Source organism: Aedes albopictus, unplaced genomic scaffold (assembly GCF_035046485.1).
Source record: "Aedes albopictus strain Foshan unplaced genomic scaffold, AalbF5 HiC_scaffold_5, whole genome shotgun sequence".
In the NCBI taxonomy this organism is placed as follows: domain Eukaryota; kingdom Metazoa; phylum Arthropoda; class Insecta; order Diptera; family Culicidae; genus Aedes; species Aedes albopictus.
In genome coordinates, this window is record NW_026917309.1 from 72,266 (window position 1) to 91,599 (window position 19,334).

Here is a 19,334-nt window from a genome sequence, read left to right on the forward strand (position 1 = left end):
TCTTGAATTCTGCTTGAATTTCGAGCGGCCATCTCATTATCAGATTATTAGGTTAGATGATTTTAACTCACAGTTTGAGGAACGTTGGAGTTATTTGTACCAGTTCAAGCTTAATAAACAAAAAAAAAGATAAACTTAAAATGATGAACAGTCTTTGCAAATTTCAGCTAGTCTACAATTTTTCGACATACTTCTATTGCCTAGCTATGAAAAAAATGAATGGAAAAACTGAATCTTTAACATCAAGTTTTCAATGAAAATTGTAAGATTTAGAGTTAATTTAAGGTTGGAAAGTGAGAAAACTACAATTTTCCAAAACAATTTATAGGATAATTGAACTTTTCTAGGAAAAATAGTATTTTTCATAAAAAAATAAATATCATAAAGGAAAATTTATAAAGATTCTCCCAACAAAAAGATACATATTAACATTCTGAAAAAGTCGTTAGAACATCGGAAGCCGTGAAAGCCTCATCCAAGAAAGATATAAAGGATTTAGCGGTTCTTCAAGGTTTGAAGTGGTTGCTAGTGCTAAATTTCTTGTATATAGCATATTTCAAAAGATAGAGCAAAAGAATCTTCGGCAATATGTTGCTACATGATATTATCTACAGCTTTACCGTCGACACCATCCAGATATCTTGGCAAATGTAGAAAATAGATTTTTGATCTAACTTTTGGAAAAACTAATCAAAAAATAATTTTCTTCAAAAGTTAATTTTGCTGAACATGTTAACATTGCCACACTGAAAATGTCGATGACCGTGTTTTTCGGCGATTTCAACCACTGTACTGTACAGTATACGTGTGCGTGGCTAGATTTAGAAAATTCCTTGCCGGGAGTTGTGTGTTGTCCGACGCAAAGAACAAACAGTGAGCATTTGCACGGTTGAATTTGGAAGGTTCATTGCTGGAAGTTTGTTGTTCGGTGTGAACAGTGAACAATGAGCGAACATCGAACAACTGATCAATTGCCAGGAGTGCATTGTTTGACGCAGGAACGGAAGGAAATCGAGGCTTGGGCAGGGATGGGATCATTCATTTGCAAAGAGTTACATTCACTTGATACTATCTCAGTTCAGAAGCATTCTATCAAAAAACTATGTATGGATGAATTGAACCTTGTAGTTTTATCTGAAAGTTCGCCGAATAGCATTAGGGTCGCACACGCATACCAAATTCGTGAACGAGCTGTGAAGGCAACTCTCCACACGGTGAATGTAAATTACATTCACGCCGTGGAGAGTTGCGTTTGCTGCCTTCTGTTGGCTTTATTATTGACGCTGCGCTAGTAATTGTTCTACAAAGTTTCAGGTAAAACAAAAATGAAAAAGTGCTCTAAACATTAGTTTTTGCTACGATGTTTCTGAAGCGAGTTATTCGCAAGTGAAAGTAAATGATTGCAAATGAATGATCCCATCCTTGGGCGTGGGTGCAATCGTCTGATAAAATGGAACTTGAGACCTTTTTTTGTACACATAATTTATTATATGAATATACAGTATTGGAAAGAAAAGAGAAAACATTTTCTAATTGCCATACAAAATAGCCATTTTTGGAGGTCTATATCTTTGGAGTCTATGAACCGATTGAGCTGAAAAAAAAAATTATCTGTAAATATTTTCAATTTCCATTGAGTTCAAGAACTTTCATTGGCAAAATGTAGAGTTTCTGTTGATGCCAAATTGGAAATAAAGAAGTAAACAATTTTGATTTCTATAACTCAAAAACCACACGTTCGAAGAGAATGCCCTTGTGGCTCGTTTAGATTTTTTCAAAACTAATTTTGTTTTTGAGTTGATGATGAAAATTGTTTACTTTTTTATTTCCAATTTGGCACCAATAGAAACTAAATATTATGCCTAAGAAATTTCTTGAACTCAATGGAAATTAAAAAAAAGGTAATTTTTAGTTCTGTGTCAAATTTTCACCACAATCGGTTCATAAATTACAAAGATATAGACCTCCGAAATTGGCTATTTTGTATGGAAATCAGAAAATGTTTACTTTTTTTTCCAATACTGTACATTTTTTTAACATTAGGTATCATCTATCGGAAACTGGTTTAGATTCGAACGCTTTTAAAGTTGATGATAAAAATTCTTGCAAGGACTTGGTCAGGTCTGTGTCAGGTGATGAGTAAGTCTATATTATTGTAGATGGGAGTGAAAGCTACATGTTTATCTGGCTAAACTTATTCAGGTAACGTAATTTTTAGTAAGAAATCCTTGGAACAGATGGTACTTGTGTGAAACAGCTTCTGTTCCTAATATCTCGGCTCAGTGAAGATGTACAACCAATTGCATCTTCAAAAAAAACTGTTCAGGTGCATAAGAGCCCTGTGTCGAACTGATTACTAGTTAGAAATTATCGCACTAGGTGACACTGATTTCATTTATACCATGAGTTACTTGGTCTAAAAGACCTCCACTTGTAGGGATTTGTCTACGAACATATTCGGTGATTTTTCCCAATGATTCAGCCATGAATTTTTGCTGAGAGCCCTACCAGGATTCAGCTGGTTATTCCTAGAGATTCGTACCTGGATTTATCATTGAATTGCGCCCTCTATGTGATTCAGGATTCTTGCTGAGATTCCGTCAATTACCCTTCAAGGGATTCCTGAGATTCATTCAAGAATTCCTCTCGAGATTCTTCCAAGGATTTTATCCAGGATTCCTTTCGATATTTCTTCCAGGATTCTCCTCGGGATTGATTCCGTGATCCATTACTTCCAGAATTCCATTAAGGATTTGTTTTCCGGAATATATCCCAGGATTCTAAAAAAATGTCTACTGCTATCCTTACAGGATTCCCAGGACACCTTAATTAATTGTTCCCGATTTTCCTATAGAGATTTCTGGGGAATTCCCATCAGGGATTCCTCCCAGGACTTGATTAGGAACCTTTCAAGGATACCTCTCAGAATTTCTCTCGGGATTTCTTCAGGAATATCTCCCGAAAATTCCTCAGGAGTTCGCCTAAAATGAATCCTTCAATTAAATTCTCTCGGAATTCCTGCCGGGATTTCATCATTGAGAATCCTTCCAGGGACTTCTTCCGGGAATCCTACCGGGATCTCTCTCGGGATTCCTTTTGGAATTTTTCAGGGAGTGCTACCGAAGCTCTTTCGGAGATTTTTCCTGGAATTCCTTCAGGGATTCCTCCCGGAATTTCTGCAGGAAATCTTCTCACGTTTCCTTCCTGCATTTTTTCTGGAATTTTTCCAGGGATTTCTAAAAAGAGTGCTCCCGGTATTCCTTCATGGATTTTCTCCTGTATTTTAAGAAAAAACCCTTACAGGTTTACTTTCAAGTTTCTTTCTAGGTTGGGAACAGCTGGCGTAGAGTACGATTTGGGACAAAAAAGATCCTAATGCAAATGGAGGGTTAAGGGAATTCTCACACAATTCTTCCGAATTCTTCGAAAGATTTCTACTGTGATTCCTTCCGATATTCCTTCTGGGGTTTCTTCCGGGATTAACCTGAGACTGGAATACTCCCGATAGTTCAATAATTTTCCCAAGATTACTGCGAGGATTACTCCATGTAGGGAGAGTATTTGATATATTAGCGAGCCATATATTAGGTATGAGAAAGTAGGGATAGGGTAAAGTCAATAATTGATAAAAAAAAAAGCAACGGCATTTATTGATTTTACCTTTCGAAAAGACATTGGCAATTCCTTCAGGGACTCCTCCCAGGATTTCGCTAGGAACCTTTCCAGCATACCTCTCCGCATTTCTCCCGGGATTCTTTCAGGGATTGTTGTCGAAATTCTTTCTCAGATTATTGCCGCGATCATTTCAGGCATTTCTTCTCCCAAAAATTTCCTCAAGGATTCGTCCAGTGGATTCATCAGGAATTCTTCACGGGATTTTGTTTCAAGAATTACTTCTGGGATTTCTTCCAGGTTTTTTTTTTTCAGAGATTGTTACCGTAATTCTTTCAGAGATTACTTAAGGGAATACTCCCAGAAACTCCTGCCGGGATTCTGTAATTGATTGCTCCCAGGACTCCTTGAGGGATTTCTTCCGGGATTCCCACAGGGGCCTTTCCCGGAATTCTTTTTGGAATTTTTTAGGGAGTTCTACCAAAATTCTTATAAGGATTTCTTTTGGAATACCATCAGGGATTCCTTCCGGAAATTCTTCAGGAAATCCTTTCACATTTCCTTCCAGGTTTCTAGGTAATTCTTTCAGAGATTCCTTGAAGGAGTTCTCCCGGTATTCTTTCATGGATTTCTTCCGGGATTCCTACTGAAATTTCTGAAAGTATTCCTCCCGCGATTTATTAAAAAAATCCTTCTGGGTTTCTTTCCAGGACTTTTTTTTAGTGATTATTTCAAGAATTCTCCCGGAATTCCTGCCGAGATTCCGTGATTGTTTGCTTGTAGGATTCCTTCGGGGATTTCTTCCGTAACTTATCAGAGAGTTCTTCCGGGATTGCTCCCGGAATTTTTCGAAAGATTCCTGCTGGGGTTTCTCCCGGGATTTTCCTGAGACTAGATTCCTTTAGAATATTTTCTTTAATAGTGTAATACATTAGGTCTGGGATACAAGGGAACAGGGCAATGTGAAAAATTTATGAAAACAGCTACATCATGTACGGATTCTTCCTTACGAAAAGATCCTGGATCGACCGAGTATCGAGCCCAGCTACTCTCAGCATGGTCCTACACAGCTAATCGCGTTCGGTAATTTTTACCGAAATCTCAGCCGCTGAGCGTTCGGTAATGGATTTTTAACGGAATTCTGTAAAAAAATAACAAATTTCGGTAAAATGTTATCGTTTATCTGTCAAACTCTAACGAACTTCGGTAGAAGTTGCAACCTTTACCGATTTTTTCCTGTAAAACAAACTTAACGGTTGAGATTTCGGTAAAACATTACCGAAGCCGGTGATTTTTTCTAACTGTGTACTGAACAGAAAAGTTTAAAATTAGAACAAATAAGAGAAATAGAATAGAAAAAAGGGAAAATTTTGTACCAGGATGACAGTTTTGTAATAAAGAACTGTAAAAAACAAAATCATCTGACAGTTGTTTTACTACTATTTAGAGTCATTGTCAACTCTTCCACTCGTTTACGGATCAGAGTTATTATATTTTTTATCTACATACTTCATAGACTTTTAAATATCCGTATTTTTTTTTCTTTCTTAACGAGGTTTTTAACGCGAGACTAGTTCATCTCGGGCAACGCCTTTATTTCCCTTGTGAAAAAAGAATCCCCAGCACATTGTGTGAGTTTGTCGGGAGTGGGATTCGATCCCAGGTCTTCGGTGTGACAGGCATGTACTCTAACCATTCCACTAGATCCGCTCTTCAATTTTTCCTATAATGGGGCACGTTCGGTGTAGTACTAGACTTGTAGTAATGAGCTGAATTTTTGTATGGTGAGAAGGTGAATTCTCCGTTTCTGCAATAAAATGGTGCAAAAAGCGTGGGTATTATGATTCCTTGCCTGAATTGATGCTGTTTGAGCAAAACTTTGGATAACTATGTTGTTTATGTTGCAAGAAATAGAAAAAACAACAACACTGTCACCCAAAGTTTTGCTCAAACAGCATAAAATTAGGCAAGGAATCATAATACCCACGCTTTTTGCACCATTTCATTGCAGAAACGGAGAATTGACCTTCTCACCATACTAAAATTCAGCTCATTACTACAAATCTAGTACTTCACCGATCTGTCCTATTAAGTTTGTTTTATTGGAACTTGACTACCGTGAGGTCGCCATTCACCGCTCATTTTGGGTCAATCATACAAAAAAGATCAAATGTTAGTAAAGTATCGTAACAAAAGTGAATGTAACATGCTGCCACATTCAAAAACTTTCATTTCATCATGTTTTTATATGGGTGTACCTGAAATCACGTTCTCAAAAAATATTTCTCACACTGCGCTGCAGAACGACATGGGAACTGTTCAGGGTAAACAGCGGAAGAAATATCCAACAGGTAAAACCCGTTAAAGATTCCATTTTGACAAAACAGGATGAACTGAACGTCATGAATCGTCAATACTTTGGTAAATAAAAGTTATTTTGTTTTTATAAATGAATAGTTTCTGCGATTACATGAAAAAATAATCCAGTGAGCGGTGAATGGATCCATTATGAGCGGTGAATGGATGCATGAGCGGTAATAGGAGCCAAGAGATAACACATTTGAATTTTTATTTTTTCGGTTGTAAACATATTTTATAATCGTTTTATATTTTTTTTATAATAACAACATAATTGTTGAGTTGATAACGTAAATTAAAGTGCAATATTCGCAAACGTAAATTTTTAATGTCATATACTTTACGAAAATGCTGTTAAATGAGCGGTGAATGGCGACCTCACGGTATTGATAACGAAAATTTTAATAGTGAGATACCTTGGGCGTAAACGGAACAAACATAATTGAATTTGAACCACAGATATTGACTCTTTGGTTGACCTTCTATGCTTATTACTATCTGATAACGTCCTGATACCCAATGCAAACTTTCGAGTTATAAAATTGATGTGGATAGATATCAGAAATTGAATAAAGAAATAAGTTATGTCATGTTATTAGACTTCTATAGTTTTATAGGACCTTTATCAAAACTAGGTCCTAATGATGTTTTCTATCAGAACGATCGAAGCCGATGTCGGCGACATTGAACGTAACATTTCGTTCTTTAACTGGTGTCGGTCAAAGATAAACGTTTATTTTGATCTTAATAACCTGCAGTTCGGTTATGTAACGCAATAGATAAGATCAACTGCCGCAATATACATTTCATTGACATATTCCAGTGATGTGAATCATCTAAAATATAGTCACGATGAAAACTGATAGTATATTGAAATGTATGCTTTATCAAAAGCACACAACAGTTCAGAGCAATTTGTTGTCAACTTTTGACTTCTGTAGTGTTCAGTGGTCAACAATTAAAAGGGTTTTTTTTTTATATTGTTTTATTATAGACGCACACGATCAAAATCAAGCCTTCCAAAATCGATGTTGTAGTTTCTCAGACCTGTAATTTTTAGCCCTATTTCGGAAATTCTAGATCCGCCTCTGCCCCTTCAATATCTTCCCTATCATAACAACTGCTGATAAACAACAAACAATGTCACCACCATCGTGTGTAAAGACGCTTCTCCACCACGACGCGGAGTCGGTACCCTAACCTGTTTTCCAAGCAGTCGTCGCCATTAGGTAGTGCTAAGTACATACAGTAACGACGTGACTCCACCGCCACCGCCCCATTACCTCTAGCTAGCGGTCGTATAATTGCGCCACAGATAATGCCACATACCGTGCGGGGCGCACACACATTGGCATGCTCCGGCTGAGCTCTGCTGCTAAGTAGAATGTCACAGTTTCTGTAATATTGAATACCACCCCCCGCACATCCAAGAACCTCCTATGAGGTGTACATCGGTGTGCTATAAATGAGGAACTAATTCGCACACTGACTGACTGACTGGATGGTAGCCCGCGCTCCTACCAAGAACGATGATATAAATTGTCGACATTTCATAGTAGACAACCGGAGAAAAACAAATCAATGCACTAAAAGAACTCCACTAAATGTTTAACCTGAAACCATCCAAAGAAAGTATACAAATTGAGCAAAAACTTAGTATAAACAGCAGTTGAACGTTAAGAATAAGATTTATTTCGCCAAAAAAAGCAAAACAAAAAATAAAGAAGGTGAAAATAAAAGAAAAGAGTTGAATAGACTAGAAGAGGTTCTTACAACCATCATAAAACTAAAATAAAAGGTATTTGGTTGTATGACGGTTCTCAAAACCTCTGCAAGACAAATTGGTCAGCAAAATGTTACTTGGGAAACAAAATAGGCTCTACCTCTGTAATAGGATGTTTTTATGTTATTTTCGTTGTCTTTGATAATCTAATTTTTATTTAAGAGTTTTTATATTTTCATGAATGTTTTAGTATTCAAACAATCATATTTGCTTTTTATTTTTGTTTCACTACTTGTCCTTTTTCAGCTTGTCATCATTGTGTTCAGTATTTTAGGTGCTTATTATCGCTTCTTCGCGAAAATAATAAACGTTTTACAAAACTTTTGGATGATTTCAGATTAAATTCCAGTGATTTCTCTTCTTCAAGTGCTCGTTGATTGATCCACCCCCATTCAAAATAATAAGAGAAACTGCGAGAAGACACTTACCGTATGATTCGACCCCCGCCGCCACTGCCACCGCCGCATCCGATTGCCCATCGTCACCTTGGCTGGCCGCTTCCAGGGCCGGATGTTCCTCCAGCTTCGGCGGTGGCGGAAGCGACTCTTTCAGTTTGAGCGAACTCAGCACCAGACTGCTGTTCTTGTCCGCAGCGTTGTGATGTACGCGTTTGTTTTTCAGATGATGCGGAGTGTCTCTGTTGGATTGGAGTGGATTGGTAGATGGACGAGAGGGGAGAGAAAAAAAAGCAAACAAACATAAAAGCCGATAAGAGATTGCGCAATTCTTCGACTAGGAGTGCGTGCTTGCGATCGACAAGTGGAATGTCTGAATGTCTGATGCGCAAGGCGCACTCCTATTAAGGGTTTTTGGAACACCGTGGGCAAAGGGGAAACTGTGAGGACATTGTGTTTTTTGCTGTGATTTGTGTATGCAGAAAATCATATTTTCCATGGAATGATGCTTTTTTTATAACTCAGACGATGAAAATCCTTTGTTCTTTCACTAGGTTGACCCTCGAAGGGGAACTGTTCCCAGCCAATAGAGTGTATAATACAGAGTTCACTTGAAGTGAATATGAAATGAATCAGGCCATAATTATTTGAATATGAAGCGAATAGAACCTGAATCACTCGAATATTATGTGAACCAGACTTGAATCACTTGAATATGAAGTGAATCAGGCCATAATTAATTGAATATGAAGTGAATCGGACCTGAATCACTTGAATATGAAGTGAACCAGACCTGAATCACTTGAATATGAAGTGAACCAGACCTGAATCACTTGAATATGAAGTGAATCAGGCCATAATTAATTGAATATGAAGTGAATCGGACCTGAATCACTTGAATATGAAGTGAATCGGACCTGAATCACTTGAATATGAAGTGAATCGGACCTGAAGCACTTGAATATGAAGTGAATCGGACCTGAATCACTTGAATATGATGTGAACCAGACCTGAATCACTTGAATATGAAGTGAATCAGGCCATAATTAATTGAATATGAAGTGATTCGGACCTGAATCACTTGAATATGAAGTGAACCAGACCTGAATCACTTGAATATGAAGTGCATCGGACCTGAATCACTTGAATATGAAGTGAACCAGACCTGAATCACTTGAATATGAAGTGAATCAGGCCATAATTATTTGAATATAAAGCGAATCGGACATGAATCGCTAGAATATTATGTGAACCAGCCCTGAATCACTTGAATATGAAGTGAATCAGACCTGAAGCACTTGATATGAAGTGAATCAGACCATGATGAATTGAATATGAAGTGAATCGGATCTGAATCACTTGAATATGAAGCGAATCGGACCTGAATCGCTAGAATATTATGTGAACCAGCCCTGAATCACTTGAATATGCGGAAGCGAATGACTTTTTGTTAAAACCTCTTTAATAAATAAATAATAATAATAATAACTTGAATATGAAGCGAATCGGACCTGAAAAACTCGAATATTATGGAAACAATCTCTGAATCACTTGAATATGAAGTGAATTGGACCTTAGACACTTGATATGAAGTGAATCAGACTATAATAAATTGAATGTGAAGTGAATAGGATCGGAATCACTTGAATATGAAGTGAATCAGGCCATAATTATTTGAATATGAAGCAAATCAGACCTGAATCACTTGAATATTATGTGAACCAGCCCTGAATTACCTGAATCGGACCTGAAGCACATGATATGAAGTGAATCAGACCATAATAAATTGAATATGAAGCGAATCGGAATTGAATCACTTGAATATGATGTGAATCAGACCTAAATCACTTGAATATGAAATGAATCAGGCCATAATTAATTGAATATGAAGCGAATCGGACCTGAATCACTCGAATATTATGTGAACCAAGCCTGAATCGCTTGAATATGAAGGGAATCGGACCTGAAGCACTTGATATGAAGTGAATCAGACCATAATTAATTGAATATGAAGTGAATTGAACCTGAATCACTTGAATATGATGTGAACCATACCTGAATCACTTGAATATGAAGTGAATCAGGCCATAGTTAACTGAATATGAAGCGAATCGGACCTGAATCACTCGAATAGTATGTGAACCAGCTCTGAATCACTTCAATATGAAGTGAATCGAACCTGAAGCACTTGATATGAAGTGAATCAGACCATAATAAATTGAAGATGAAGTGAATCGGACCTGAATTACTTGAATATTATGTGGACCAGACCTGAATCACTTGGATATGAAGTGAATCAGGCCACAATTAATTGAATATGGAGCGAATCAGACCTGAATCGCTAGAATATTATAAGAACCAGCCCTGAATCATTTGAATATAAAGTGAATCAGACCATAATTATTTGAATATGAAGCGAATCGGACCTGAATCGCTAGAATATTATGTGAATTAGCCTAAGACCTAAACCACTTGATTGTGAAGTGAACCAGACCTGAATGATGTGAACCAGACCTGAATCATTATTATAATGTGTACCAGAATCGAATCTTTAAAATATGAAGTATATCAGATCTGAATCATTAGAATATGAAGTAAATCGGACTTGAATCGTCACCTAGCGGCAGAATTACGAGCAAACTTTATGAAGCAAACGACATTCTGAACAACTTTGTCGAAGACTTGAACTTTCTATCTTATCTGGATCGCAAGATAGAGCTGGGCTCAGCATGTAAACTCACTAGCATATCCTAGAGGCAGAATTGCGAACTAAATTGATTGCCTTTATGAAGCAAACGACCTTCTGAACAACTATGCCGGAGAGTTGAACTAACTACTTGATAATTACTTTGGAATTTTCTTCGGTATTTTTTTTTTTTTATACTTCTTTGGAAATTTTTTGGGAACATTTGCGTTTACAGAGAGTTCCCGATGAAATTTCCAAAGGAATCCTCAAAGACACTGTAGAAAGAATTCTCAGAAAAAAACGGCGAAGAATATGAAAAATATTTTATATCATAAAAATTGTCTTCTGATTCTTTACCCTTTGAAGCCGGAATTTTTCCAAGCGTCATTATGGAGTTTTTTCTACGTTTTTCTGTAGTTTTGGTGGTCAATAGCATAAAAACGGTATAATATTACGTAGAATATTTTTCTGGATATCCTAGGTTATTCAAACTATTCTTGAATTTAGATCCTAAAGTCTACAAGTATAACGGTAACTTCTTTCATCATACAAAGCTACGATTTGTAATCTATCATGTCCAGTAAGTTTTATGAAAGGTTGATACATACAATATCATCCAAACTGTTCTTGAGTTTAGATCTTAAAGTGTACCGGTGTAACGGTAACTTTTTTTCACTATACAAAGCTACGATTCGTAATCTATCATGTCCAGTAAGCTTTCTGAAAGTTTAATAGACAGTATCAGAACAGTCGGGATATTCTGGGTCATCCAAACTGTTTTTGAATTTAGATCTTAAAGTCTACGGGTGTAACGGTAAATTCTTTCATTATACGAAGCTACGATTTGTAATCTACCATGTCCAATAAGTCTTCTGAAAGATCAATAGACAGTATCAGATCAGTCAGGATATCCTAGATCATCCAAACTGTTCTTGAGCTTGGATCCTATAGTCTATGGGCATTACGGTAACTTCTTTCATTACACAAAGCTACGATTTGTCGACTTCGGGTTGGTCCAGTCACCGCGATTGATTATGAAACGTTACTCAGTATGTCAGATATAGCTGATGTTACGAGAGTAGACCTGAAGTTTTGAACTCAAAGATAGTTTGGCTAACCTGGAACATTCCCATAGTGTCTCTTAACGACATTTTAGATTTCAAGAACTTCACGGATCTCAGCGGATTATGCCATGCTATTATTTATGGTGAAAACACATAAAGTTTTTCTTGTAGATTTGAAGGACTTCATTGTAGAACAGTTTGGACGAACCTGAATGCCCCAAAGGTTTATAATATGCTAGTAGACTTCAGATTGCTTCGGTTGATTATGCAGCATTACTCAATATAACATATATGGATACTGTTACGAATGTAGACCAGTAGTCCTGAACTCCAAGGTAGTTTGGCTGACCTGGAATATTCATGTAGTGTCTCTAAATAACATTGTAGATGTCAAGAGCTTCACGGATCCCAGCAAATTATTAAATACTATTATTTATAACGAAAGTACGTAAAGTTTTTCATGTAGATTTGAAGAACTTCATTATAGAACAGTTTGGACGTTCCTAAATGTCCCAAAGATTCATAATAAGCTAGTAGACTTCAGGTTGCTCCGGTAAATACTGTTGATTATGCAACGTTACTCAGTGTAACGGATATGGCCACTGTTACGAGTGTAGACCTGATGTTCTGAACTCCAAGGTTTGGCTGACCTTGAATATCCCTATAGTGTCTATAAATGACATTGTAGATGTCGAGAGCTTCACGGACCCCAATTGGTTATGCAAAGCTATTATTTGTGGCAAAAATTCACAAATTTATTTTTGTAGATTTGAAGGACTTCACTACAGGACAGTTTGAAACACCTAAACAACCCAGAATATAAAACACCTTTTGATATTCTTGACGAAGGCTAAATGAATACATACAACATTTCTATAAGTCCTAAGGGCAGATGAGAGGCTCTCTTTGAGTCTCCTCTCTTTCGGTTATAACGTGCTTGTTTTTATGAACTTCGATTCACTTCTTGCGTCGGAGGGTAGATAAAGCAATCCTTTTCCGATCTACACTTTACAAATTGTCATAATGTCCACTGTGACATTGTAATAATTTAAAGGGAGTTAGAACGACGGTTCTCTTTTGCAGATTGGACCTTTAGACATGTTTGTCGTTATAACAAAATAATTTCCGAAAGAATCACCCAAAAAAAATATGAAAGCGAATTCAATAGGAGACGATTAGATTAAACTGATAGATCCTCCTTAGAGTATGTTGAAGACTGACATCTAAGCCGAAAGAGAAATGGTACTCAGTTTGACTTTCTATTGCACACAAATTCAAGCTGATCTGTGGCTTACTGTGTTAAAGTACCGCTTTAGCGAATGTGGAGTCGTGGGTTCGAATCCCACCAGAACGCGTTTTTTTACACAAATTCATCTCTCACTTTGTATATCAACAATGTTCCGTGTCTGTTATTTCCAAGTTTTTTTTAATATATTCCAATGTATCTAAGGATTTGATATGATCTAGCTGAAGGCAGTTCTTGAGTTCAACGAACTGAAGATGAACTGTAAATTATGTTTTTGCTTACTACAAAAACTCACATTGACTCATGTTTGTCAATGGAAAAGTCTTCCACAGCAATGCATGAGAATGTTTGATGATCACACTGAATCCTTGACTTCGAATAACTCAAAGCACCACAGATTCTAGCAGAATGTTTGTGCAATTTTATAATCATGCCAGAGATTGTTTGTAATGATGCCATGATTCCATCTTTATTGGTGGAAACTGCCATACTCAAAATGTGTGTGAAACTTAAGAAATCCCAAACATTTCATCGAAACGCTCATGGTGGCTCCAGCGAGGAATATTTGACGTTCGCAATAATTTGAGGGAAATCTGCATATTCTGGGGATACCACGTTCTTAAGTATTCTGAGAACTATCCAGAGAAGTGTAGAAAACTTTCTATACTTTGAAATTTTAGTATGGCATTGATGATGGCTCCAGGAGGAGCCAAAGTAATAAAAATCTGAATATTCTGGATATGTCGAATAAAACAACAAACTGGTTTTCCAGAGAGTAACAAACAAATATCGGACACATACAGAGAAACCTCAAAGAATTGTAGAAGATTAACAATCCTTAGTGTATCTCCTCCCCATGATCCACCGATTTTTGTTTGAAATTTCTATATGAATTTATAAGGAACGTTTTCAAAATGCATAAAATTAAAGATGTCGTTGTAGATTTTTGTTATTCTGTTATATCAACTCATAAAGATTGCCAAGAATTCCTTAACAACTTAATAAAACACTTATGGTGGCTCCAACGAGGAATATTTTATGTTTGCAAGAAATTATGAATATCCGAATATTTTTGTGATGCCGGGCTCCTGGTTATTCAGAGAGCTATCCAGAAAAATATATAGAACCCAGATTTATTTACGGGTGAGAATAAATTAAAGAACAAAAGAACTTGCATCTTCTGAGTAAAAATACAAATCTCGTAGCATAAATGATTTACTTCGTGTATGTGTAGGAAAAAGATCAAATTTCGAAACAACATGCAACATGCAAGGATAAATCAAAACACACAACAAAATAAAAACACTTCATTTTCAAAACAACAACCTCCAATTTCCTCCCTACCTTCGATGCAGCTTGGAAATGGGCTTCTTCTCGTGGGAATCCTCATTTTCCTCCGAGTAGTACCGGTCTTCGTCCTCGTTCACGTCGAATCCGACCCGCCTCTCGAAGTCGTCATCAGCTCCACCGCCAAATTCCTCATTCTCCTTATTGGCATCCTCCTCGGCGATCGGTTCGTTGGGGACCACACCCTGGATGTCGTCCAGCGTGGACGCCATACCTCCCGACTTGTTCATCAGCGACGGCCTGGAGGAGGATTCCTCCGAGAGGGTGTCCAGATTGCCCCCGCTCATGTCGTCCGATCGCTTCTCCTTGGCAAACAGTTTGTGCGCCTTCAGTTTCAGTTCCTTCGGGTGGGGGGTGTTCTGCCGGACGAAGGGGGTGTCCTTGTCCGCGTTGGAATCTTCGCTGAACTTGACGGAATGCGTTCGGGACGCCTCGCGTTCTTCCCAGTCTTCCGAGTCGGTGTCTTCTCGGTTTTCCGGACTGGCCGGAACGTACTCCTGCTGGGGCAGCAGGAAGCAGGTCAACACCTGGTCACCGGTCACCTCGTCGATGTCCGGTTGGAATGTTAGAAGCGGTTGAGCCTGGTTCTCCGACAGCCAAACGGCCTTCAGCTGGAGATTGACCAACGAGTACGGCAAGTGCTGCAGCCGATTCCCGGACACATCTAGGACGTGCAGTTCCAGGCAATTCCCTAGCTCCGATGGCAGTTTGGTTAGCTTATTCTCGCGTAAGCTCAGCACCCCCAGATTTTTGCAGTTTCCCAGCTCGTTCGGCACCGAAACGAGCGAGTTCCGGTCCACGTTCAGGTTGTTCAGCATCGTCATGTTGCCGATGGTGTAAGGCAGCTCGTTTAGGAAATTCTCGGTCAGGATGAGCTCCTGCATGTTGACGCACTGGCCGATGTTTTCGTTCAGCGTGTGCAACCGGTTCTGGTCCAGCTTGAGGATGGTCAGTTTGGTCAGCTTGGAGATGCCATCCGGGAGCACTTCTAGCAGGTTCTGCGAGAGGTGCAGATCGGTTAGGTTTTCCAGTCCACCTAACTCCTCTGGCAGTTCCTCCATGCTGTATTGGTTGATGGGAATGTAGGAATGTTTGGGTTACAATGAGTTAAGGACTGATTTGGAGGCCATTTCCTAACCTCAAAATTTGCTGTTCAACATGCATGAATTTCGGTATTTAAGGCATGAAAGTGTAGGTAATTAAAATTCTCAAGGAAGACAATTATAATCATTTTGTCTTTGCTGTCAGCTAAAATTTGCACTTTCAATTAAGGCTGAACAAGTAACAGTTGAGGAGAGAAACGCCTCTAGATTAGTCAGAGAAAGAGAAAGAAACCCCCCGTAACTTACCGATTCTCCGAGACGTCCAGGCATACTAAGTTCTTCAGTAAACCGATCTCGGGCGGCAGCTTCTGCAGCTGGTTGTGATCGAGCCACAGTTCCTGCAGCGCCGGCAGGTAGCCCAGATGGGGTGGAAGCTCTTCGATTTCGTTATCGCCCAGATCGAGCCGTTCCAGATTGGTCAGCTGGCTGATCGACTCGGGCAGGTGCTTCAGCAGGTTCTCCCGCAGCTCCAGGGATTCCAGCTTTGATAGGCTACGGAGGGGGAGATGGAAGAGAAAGAAAAGGAAGTTAAAACACAGTTGTGGGTTATTTCCGGAGATCTGTATCATAATGCCTTAAAATTGAAGGCAACTTGTTGTTTACACTTTACCGACGGGAAAAAAGTGATTTATTTAACGAATTGATCAGCTTTTGCTACATTCTGCAACAGTGAAATCTTACTTTGAAGTGCCACAGACTTTCATGGGTTTTGAAGGTTGGTTCAACAAATGTATCTGGTGAAGTAAAGATTGAACGATGATGAAGAACAATACGCTGCTTTGGTGTGATTGCCTTCGTCATACGCAAAACGTGAACAAATTTCAACTTGTAAGAGGCCTGTCATTGAAACATGAAATTTCACGTAATTCGATTTCCAGTGATATAGGGACTGGTTATTGATAGTATACAACTTTTTGCTTCAGTCTGATGATCCATTGTCAAAGATATAAGTTATTTTCCGTTAGATATGACGGGAATTGGCGCATACGACAGTGGCGTAGCCAGAAATTATCTCTGGGAGGGGTTATCAACGGTCAATGATATCTTTTTTGATTTGACACTTACATTTCTTAAATAGCAATGGGCAATTGCATAATTGTATCCCTAGTGTGAAAATAACGGCGCAATTTTTTTTTCGACAACGGTTTACCTCAATTGTAGGATAATTCGCCTAATATTGAACGATTAGTACTGAAATTTTTGTTTTCTTTTGTTTTTCCGTGTATAATTCCACGGTAGTAGTGAAATATTCCGTAACATCTATTTCTTATACTTCCCATTGAATTTTAATTCCCTTAAATTCCATGTTCTAAGAGACAAATAGAACAATTGTATCGAAAGTCTTCTACCCAAAAGTTGAAGGTATCCTTAAATTAGCTCATACTCAATTGACCGATTCACGCTAGTTGTTCAACAGTTCACTCTTGGAGTAGAAAATTTTAATTAACTGTAACAAATTTGTCAGATTTTCAAGTCATGGGAGTTTCATGGGAGTTTCGGAAGGTTACCAAAAAGTTTCAGGGTATTTTCAAAACTCCTGTCCCTGAAAGTCCTGGGACAGCCCTACATCGCTTCTGAAACCCCTTGAAACCACTGGAAGGCTCCTGAAATCTCATGGAACGCTCATGAAACCCCATGAAGCCATATGGAACGCCCCTGAAACATCATGGAACACATTTGGGGCATCATGGAACCCTTTGAAGCCCCGTGGAACACCCCCAGGACAAACTGAAATCCCCTGAAACTTCATGGAACATCCCTGAAACGCCCCGAGACCCCCTAGAACACCCCTGGACCGTCTCTGAATCCCCATGAACCCATATAACCTATGAAACCTGTTTAGAGCCCATGGAACACCCCTGAAACCTGCTGAGATCTTCTGTAATACCCCTGAAACACTCCTGAAATATCCCTGGGATGTCCCTGGAACCCCCTAAACCCCCTGGAGTACCCCTGAAACCACCCAAACCCCAAAAAACGTCCATGGAACTCCTAGAGCCCCCTGGAAGAGTCTTGCAACGCCTCTGGGACCCCCTGAAGCTCCATGAAACCCATGGGAAACCCCAGAAACACCCCTGAAACCTCGAAAAATTCGTAGAACAATTCTGAAATCCCTGAAGGGATTGCTGAAGGTATTCTTTGAGGAACCCTTTCCGAAGGAATCCTGGATTATTTTTTGGAAGAAATTCCTAGAAGATTTTTAACTTTCTATGAATCTTCTTGCTGAAATACCCGAATAAATCTTCAGAACACACAAATACAGGAGTACGTCGAGATCTTCAGTAACGAATCATGTTAATGTTTTGGTAACGTAAACAGCTCCAAATAGAAACTAACAGATACACACACAGATTTTTGATAAAATAATCTGGTATCTCTGCTTCGGAGATTACTTAATAGATTATTGTGGATGTTCCTCTTGAGATTTCTTAAGAAGAAAAAGAGATTTTCCAGGAATATGTTCAGATGTTCTTGTTGGAATTCCTCTAGAAGTACCTACAGGTTTTCCTTGATATGTTTCGCTAGGGAAGCCTTCAGGAATTGCTCCAGGAATTATCTGAAGCATTTCTTTGGAAATTCCTGCAAGAATAATTCCTTGATATTTCTTCAGAAATTATTCTAGAAATTTCTCAATAGATTCTCCTAGTGGTTTCTACAAGCGTTTCTCCAGAAGTTCGTCTAAGTATTCGCCAAGTGAATGCTGTATAGATAACTTTCAGGATTTGTTCTCATTTTTCTTCAGAGATTCTTTCAAACATTTTTACGGTGATCTTTCAGAAATTTCTCCAGAGAATCTCTGGGGAATTCTTTCAGAAATTATTCCAGGATTGATTCCTTATAATTTCTCAGGTCTTTTTTCAGTTCTTCTTGACGAAACAATTCCTTTAGACATTTCTTCAGTGATTACTTCAAGATTTTCTCCAAGATCTTCTTTTTCTATTTTTTGAGCTTGCTTTAGAAAATACTCCTATTGAGAAATTGCTTTGGTAGTTTTCATCCACTATTTCATCTAGGAATTGTACAATAAATTCTTCTAAGAATTCCCCAAATGTATCATCAGGAATTCATTCAGGGATTCCTTTAGGGATCCCTTCAAAAACTTAATCAGAGATTTCTTCAAGAATTCCATCAATACTTTTGTCTGTGAATTCTACAGAGATGCCAGCATATTTTTTTCAGAGGATTGCCCTTCAGAAACCCCTTGAGGGAGTTTCTCAAAAACTCCTTCAAAATCCCTTCATAATTTCCACCAGGGATTTCTTCGTTAACCCGGGAGCGATCTGATTGTTGGTTTTCTTTTTGAAAGAATTCTTCTCCAGTAGTTCGTCGAGATATTCTTCCAGGAATTGCTTTATAAACTACTTTTATAAATGGTTCTGACTTTTCTTCAGAGATTCTTTCAGATCTTTATACGGCGATCTTTCAGGAATTTCTCCACCATTATTTTTCTATTTTTTACAGGCTTAATTTAGAAAATTCTCCAGTGATTACTTTAGAAATTGTTATCCACTATTTTCTCTTGTACAAGAAATTTTCATAAAAATTCCCCCAGATCTCCAAGAATTCATCCTGGGATACCTTCAGGAATCCCCCAGGAATCCCTCTAGATTCTCCAGAAATTTGTCCTTGGAATTACTCTCAAAATTCCTCCAGAAGGTTCTCATGAAATAATCCTAGGAATTCCTTCGGAGCTATCTCAAGTTTTTTCAGGACTTCATCCTAGAAATTGATTCAGGACT

The 19,334-nt window shown here is 38.3% G+C and overlaps 1 protein-coding gene across 19 annotated transcripts in view; it reads right to left on the reverse strand.

The window, feature by feature from the left end:
- The window catches only part of LOC109415434 (protein lap4), a gene marked incomplete at its 3' end in the record, with an annotated part of 212,425 nt that overhangs the window by 71,011 nt on the left and 122,080 nt on the right, over positions 1–19,334 (reverse strand). For 18 of the 19 annotated variants that reach the window (XM_062843738.1, XM_062843748.1, XM_062843753.1 and 15 more), the window contains 3 exon segments: positions 8,182–8,390; positions 14,489–15,553; positions 15,841–16,086. In XM_062843738.1, the coding sequence (XP_062699722.1) occupies positions 8,182–8,390; positions 14,489–15,553; positions 15,841–16,086 (1,520 nt within the window). 19 annotated transcript variants of the gene reach the window in all.